The following is a 6,997-nucleotide window of genomic DNA, read 5'->3' on the forward strand; positions in this document are numbered from 1 at the left end:
CTACTCCTACAACAGTTAAGCAATTAAGAGGGTTTCTAGGCCTAGCAGGGTATTATAGAAGGTTTATTAAATCATTTGGCATTATTGCTAGACCTTTAACCAACCTTTTGAAGAAGGACGGGATCTTATGGACTACGGAAGCTCAGCAATCCTTTGAACAACTCAAAATGGCACTTACCTCAGCCCCTGTTCTAGCTCTACCCGACTTTTCTAAGGTATTCATAATTGAAACTGATGCATCTTCTAAAGGGCTAGGGGCTGTGTTAATGCAGGAGGGCCATCCCTTAGCTTTTATTAGCAGGGGTATTTCTGTAAAACAACAAGCCATGTCAGTTTATGAAAAAGAATTTCTTGCAATCTTAATGGCTGTCAAACACTGGCACCATTATTTGATTGTCAAATATTTCATTATCAAAACTGACCAAAGAAGTTTAAAGTATCTTTTGGAGCAAAAGGTTAGTATTCCTTTACAACAAAAATGGCTAGCCAAGCTGTTAGGCTATGATTATGAAATTTTGTACAAGGAGGGTATTAAGAATAAGGTTGCAGATGCTTTATCAAGAGTTGAGGGCTTGGCATTGTTTCAAATGGGCCTCAGTTCTATTGATCCGTGTTTATGGCCTAGAGTTCAAAAAAAGTTGGGAACATGATACCAAGTTGCGGGCTATCATTGACAAAATTCAACATACATCTCAAGTAAAGAATTGGACTTGGGATGGTACTATTTTGAAGAGAAAGAACAGGATAGCAGTGGGACGTGACCAGCAATTGAGGCATGACATCCTTCACTTATGTCATTCATCTCCGGTTGGAGGGCATTCTGGGTATTTGCCCACTTTGCAAAAGGTAAGCAATTGTTCTATTGGAAGAAGTGTAGTAAAGATGTTAGAGATTGGGTTAGAAGCTGCACTATTTGTCATAAAGAAAAATATGAAAGAGTAGCCAGTCCAGGTCTATTGCAGCCTCTTCCTACACCTAACTCAGTTTTCACTGATATCTCTATGGACTTTATCTCTGGGCTTCCTAAAGCTTATGGTAAAGATTCCATTTTAGTAGTGGTTGATAGGTTCACTAAATATGCACATTTTATGGGTCTCTCACATCCATATACTGCTACTACCATTGCTCAAGTTTTTTTTGACAATGTGTTTAAGCTTCATGGGTGCCCAAACACTATAGTTTCAGATAGGGATCCCATTTTTCTGAGCCATTTTTGGAGAGACTTTATGAAGCTGCAAGGAGTTCAGTTGGCAATTTCATCAGCTTACCATCCACAAACGGATGGTCAAACAGAAGTATTAAACAGATGTCTTGAATCGTATTTGCGTTGCATGGTCATGGATGACCCTATGCAATGGCCAAAGTGGTTAACATTGGCGGAATGGTGGTACAATACTACCTTCCACCCAGCAATTGGGATGTCTCCTTTTGAGGCACTCTATGGTATTCCGACACCTCTACACATACCTTACATTCCAAACGATACTAAGATTTACTCTATTGAAGAGTGGTTTAAACAAAGAGAAATAAAGTTGCTTGCTTTAAAAACCAATTTGGCTAAGGCCAAGAACAGAATGAAACAAATGGCAGATAAACATAGATCTGAAAGAGAATTCAAGGTAGGTGATTAGGTTTATGTCAAGCTTCAGTCATATGTGCAGAACTCTATTAAAGATCACAGGAACAAAAAGTTGGGTCCTAAGTATTGTAGGCCTTACTTAGTTCTAGAAAGAGTTGGACATGTAGCTTATAAACTGGATTTGCCAGACTCTGCCCAAATCCATCACACATTCCATGTTTCTTTACTGAAAGCTGCAATGGGTCCTCCTACTACTGTTACTCCATTACCTGTTACACCAAGGTTTGTTGTGCAACCGAGAGCTATCTTGGACCGTCAATTTGTTAGAAAAGGTTCTAAAGCAGGCGTTAAGGTTTTAGTTCATTGGGAGAATTTACCAATTACCGAGGCTACATGGGAAAATTTGGAATATTTGCAGCTCAGATTTCCCAATTTCCAATCTTGAGGACAATATTTTTCTTATACAGGGGAGTATTGTTACAACTGTAAATGGTACAGGGACCATTTCTGTAATTGTGTAAAAGAATAGTACAGGGACTAGTTTGTAATATTGTGATAGTGATGAGTCTGTTATACAGGTTGTTGGTCGTTAGGTTGTTAGCGGGTCAATTTGTATAATAACGATTGGTTTGATTATAAGAAATACATTTGGTTGATCAAATTTCCTCTCTGTTCTCTCTTTGATTCTATCATCCTACCTACTAGGAATTTATAGAGGTGGCAAATGGGTTGGGTTGGGTCGAAACAGGTCATGGGTCGGAACGGCTTAGGGTTGAAACGGGTTAGGGTCGAAACGAACTGAAAAATCGCTTAATCGAGCTGTTAAGTGCTGAAACGAACTGAAAAATCGCTTAAGCGAGCTGTTAGGTGCTGAAACGAACTGAAAAATCGCCTAAACGAGCTGTAACATGTTGAAAACGCGCTGATTCGATGGTCCAAAAAAAACTGACCTGTTCCGACCTTGACCCTTTCTCACCCGAACCTGTTGACCCTAACCCGTTCCGACCCGAACCAAAACAACCTTTTTTTTAAGTGACCCTTTTCGACCCTAACCCGTTTCAACCCAACCCAACCCATTTGCCACCTCTAATCTCAATCAATCTTTCAACCATTTTACCAATGTTTTCATAACCGGACCGGACACCGAACCGGATGGCCTACCGGTTCACCGGTTCAACCGGTCGAACCGGTCGGACCGGCCGAACAAATTTGGTAAAAAATGACGGATCAAGCATTTTAAAAATTGATTTTTTCAATAAAAAAATATTTTTTCTTATAAACCGGTTCAACCGGTTCGGTTTTCCGGTTCGACCGGCCAAACCGGTTCAGACCGGCTGATCCTCTATCTGCCGAGCGAACTATGTGAACCGGACCGGTCGGTGGACCGAATCCCTGTCGGACCGGTTCGATCGGCCGGTCTGGTCTGGTCCGGTTTCTACAACATTGCATTTTACAACATCCCAATACATCTTACAACTATTTTTATATTCTTTTTCTTGTAATTGAATTAACTAATTATTTTCTAACTAAAACATAAATATAAAATAATTGAAAATAACATTCACTAAAAATTTACTTCTAAATATCATTAAAATACTAAATTAATAAAACATTAATTAATCCTCCACTTTGGATTCACCGGCTTCTGAGTCATGTTGAGCCGGAACCTCCCAAGTAGCCAAAGCCACAAACCGGGGATGATTTCTAAAAATATCTCACGCTTTGATGTGAAATAAAAAACCATGTGAGAGCTCTGCAGTCACAATTTGCTTGTGAAGACGCTTGACCTTTGGGCATCTCTGCATGTATCCGTACGTAGAATTGGTGGAGTTGAATACTACTTTTATTGACATACCTTCACTTTGAGTTGATTTGGTGGGTGGAACGATCGCCGGTACCTCCAAATTGAGCATACGAACCGTAGGCCAAAATTGGCTTCCCACTGTGCCGTTGTCTGTCATTTACCTCCAAACATTCGCCAACACGACCGCATCGTCATAGTTAGGGTTATGATTTGAAAGAAGGATTTTGTTGACAGAGCTTGAGATGAAAGGATGAATAAATGCGTAAAAAATTGGTTGAAATTGTTAAATATTAACAGGGTAAAAATAATAGGTTTTCTCTAAAGTTACTACTTTTAACAGTAATATTACCGTTGTGATCGACAAGCCAACGGGTCACTCAAAAACTCGGTACCCAGGAGGGGGGGGGGGGGTTGTAGGATACACCGATGTGTTCGTAGGTTAACATGACCAAGACTTTGAAACAACTTGTAGTCAATGAACAAAACTCGCAATTACAACCCTAGCTGCTATAAGTCTGTAAATATAGTTGAGTCGATTTGGTGACTAGTAGGTCATGAATAGTTTGTAATTGACAGGGGCGTTAATGATTCATTTTAAACAAGTGAAACACGTAATTGGTTTGGTTTCCTAGTTGGCTTGTAAATGTTCACAGAATTCACAGAGACAAAAACCAAACAAAAAATTCACAGAACTTAACTTTGGCAGATGTTAAAAATGGTTGGAATATACTGACAGATATATTCAAATATTCAAAATATCTTCATTTAATATAATTATATTCTCAATTTGTTTCTACATGAAGTTGCAACAAATATAAGATGCTATAAATTTAACATACCAGAAGATGAATAAATTATAACCAAATATTTCCTTAATTAGTAAACCAATTACAACAATACTTGAAACCAAAGTAAGCCAGATAACATCAACTTACCCTGAATTCTTCTTCTTCTTTGAATTTGAATTATTGATTATATCAGAAACTGTAAACGAATAATTTTCAAGAAGACAGGAAACCGTGAGTTTCAAATCGCATGTAATCTTCTGTAAAACCAACACAAGAGATTTCACATCTGACATCGCCCTGTGAGCGCTACCAACTAGCGGGATCTTATAATGCTCCCTAAGGTTCTGTAGTGACCTTGATAAACGTGTCGCTCCTGAACATATCATTAAACTATTATTTGCAGCTAATCATCCATATATAAAAACATTTAAAGGAACAAGGTTTTATTATCCGTGTTTGTTAAGAAAATAAGTGTGTTCGTGTATGCTTGTTTGTTAATGGTATACACAAACTGTTCACGAAAATAAACGAGCCCGCATAGCTGAACAAACATAACCAAGCGAATATGAATTTAAACTATACGTGAACATCAGTTTGTCGGACCTGAAAAGTTAATAAAACTAGACTAACTCGTAGTGGGTCTAAAAATTTTATCCGAACACACCACTGAACAGGACATGTGTCCATCTTCGTTCGTTTAACTAAATGAACAAAAAAAACTGTTTATAATATAACTGGTTGTATATTAAATAAAAGAACTTTCTACATAACAGTTCACGAACTGTGAACTGAACATTTGGTTCGTATACAGCCCGGTGTGTGTGTGTGTGTACATGAGACTGACCTTCGGGTTTCTTTAGATCCTTTATCTCGCGGGCAAGGGATAATGAATCCATAAAACGCCAATCGGATGGGATTTCATAGGAGCAGCGATTGAATTCGTGCATCAAGAAAGGGACGTCAAATGATTTAGCATTGTGACTAACTAATAATATTTGACCAGCGGGTTTTTGTCGACTTTTGACATATTGTATCAATATGGGTATCAACTCTTGCATCCTGCACAACTTCATGTCAATATGGTTCTTTAACAGAGTATGTTAGCTCAAAGCATCATAATTAATAACTAAGGGAATGATTGGATGTAAGTTTGGAAAGTGATATTGAATAATCCAAATTAGAGGTTGTATAAAATAGTATTTAGTGTCGTTATATAGTTTGAAAGTTCATAACCAAGGACCATGAATGTTACCTTGGGACGCCATTTTTATTGAGCATAGATGATGTAATTCCATGGATTTCCGTATTCGTCACAAACATATCCGGATTTACAAGTGCCTGAAAAGTACTATTTTCTCCACCACTAAGATCTTGCAATGCAATCTCAATGATTCGATCAGCGTCCCTTCTAAATCCGGTGGTCTCGATATCAAAGACAATAACGGTTATGTTCTTTGATATATCTTTATTTTCAGATATCCTTTCCTCAATATGAACGCTTTTAGATTCACCGAGTTCCACTCTACCAGTATTTAAATTATCATGGGTCAGGCTTGAAACATCGGTTATTTGTTGGCTAATGTTAACTTTTTTTCTGCTTAAAACATCCTTTCCTGTGCTTGTAGATGCCGATTTTTGAGTCCATCTTCTACTATGGCCCCCTTGAAGGTTATGAATATTGAAACCGAGTAACCGAGAATTGGAAATATATTGTTGAGTTTGGGTGAAGGTGTTGACTTTTTTCCACCAGGAACCGTAAAGGGTGTGAATTTGGCATCTTGGAAGCTGGAAATGTGAAAAGCACATTGCTGCTCTCATTTGAATTTAGGATTATTGGAATTATAGAAAGAAATAATGAATTGATTTAACCTGCAATGCAGAAAGATGGAACTATCTAAGATCAGTGATTAAATTGTATATTTTTACTTAAAAAAAATCTGGGTTTCGATTAACTGTATGGATGCATAATTCATAAAAAGAAATACAAAATAATAATAATAAAAGACAAGAAAGCTAATCATAAAAATAGCTACCAAACCAATTGTTTTAAAAAAAATGAAAGATAATTATTATAAAAATGCTAGGGTTTGAAGGTCAATTTCAAGAAGCGGTATATAACTAGTAATAAGAATAATAATACCTGCCTGGGGATGGGGATGGGGATGGAGATTACAATTACAAATGCAAATACGCATTTATTATTATTAACATTCGGAAAACGAATGAATTGGTGGAGGAGGCAAAGAAAGAAAGAAAGCGTGAAGAATGAATGAAAAGTGTGTAAAACTGTCGAATCTCAAATTATCAAACAAAGAATGAAATGAACCCATCCCATCCTCTAATTACGGATCGGTTTCTTTGGGCCCAGATCCACTTCTTTCGGGCTAATCCATTATAATAATAATAATAATAATAATAATTTACATTTAAATATTAATAATAAAAATAAATAAATATATAATAATAATAATAATAATAATAATATAATGTACAAGTATGGATGGAAGAAGATGGGTACGATTATGGGTAATCCGCTTACCAAGACATTCATGTGCATGCGAGAAATCAACATATAGATTTAAGTTACATACAAATACATTATTTTTAAGTTAAGACTGTTGGCAATGGTTATATATCCTTTCAACTGGTTCGGGATGATCACAGTGGCTAGAGTTGTTTGTTGTCGGTCCTTAGGTACCCCGGGTGGTTTTCTCGCCGGTGCCAAGACACCCCGATGACCAGTGCTCCGCTTACCATAAGAGGGACCATATGTTCACAAACTTAGAAGTGTGATCAATGATAATTGGTCTAGTCAGGTTATTTATT

General features: G+C 37.2%; 1 protein-coding gene across 1 annotated transcript; it reads right to left on the reverse strand.

The window, feature by feature from the left end:
- Positions 1–4,219: 4,219 nt before the first annotated feature.
- LOC143562065 (exonuclease DPD1, chloroplastic/mitochondrial-like) lies at positions 4,220–6,067 on the reverse strand. Its single transcript, XM_077049982.1, has 3 exons — positions 5,424–6,067; positions 5,016–5,230; positions 4,220–4,544 (listed from the first exon to the last, which is right to left on the reverse strand). Exons 1-3 carry the CDS (start codon positions 5,987–5,989, stop codon positions 4,315–4,317), a joined length of 1,011 nt encoding a protein of 336 aa, XP_076906097.1. The 5' UTR covers positions 5,990–6,067; the 3' UTR covers positions 4,220–4,314.
- Between the last annotated feature and the right edge of the window lie 930 nt (positions 6,068–6,997).

Source organism: Bidens hawaiensis, unplaced genomic scaffold (genome assembly GCF_021521415.1).
Source record: "Bidens hawaiensis isolate Kalapana, Puna unplaced genomic scaffold, B.hawaiensis_p1.1 tig00020902_1, whole genome shotgun sequence".
NCBI lineage: Eukaryota > Viridiplantae > Streptophyta > Magnoliopsida > Asterales > Asteraceae > Bidens > Bidens hawaiensis.

Excerpts from the sequence above, each read along its gene's own strand:
- LOC143562065 (XM_077049982.1), bottom strand. The coding sequence starts at position 5,989 with ATGAGAGCAGCAATGTGCTTTTCACATTTCCAGCTTCCAAGATGCCAA. Across the intron at positions 5,231-5,423 it reads AATAAAAATGGCGTCCCAAG|GATGCAAGAGTTGATACCCA; the intron begins GTAACATTCATG and ends GAAGTTGTGCAG. Across the intron at positions 4,545-5,015 it reads GGATCTAAAGAAACCCGAAG|GAGCGACACGTTTATCAAGG; the intron begins GTCAGTCTCATG and ends TGATATGTTCAG.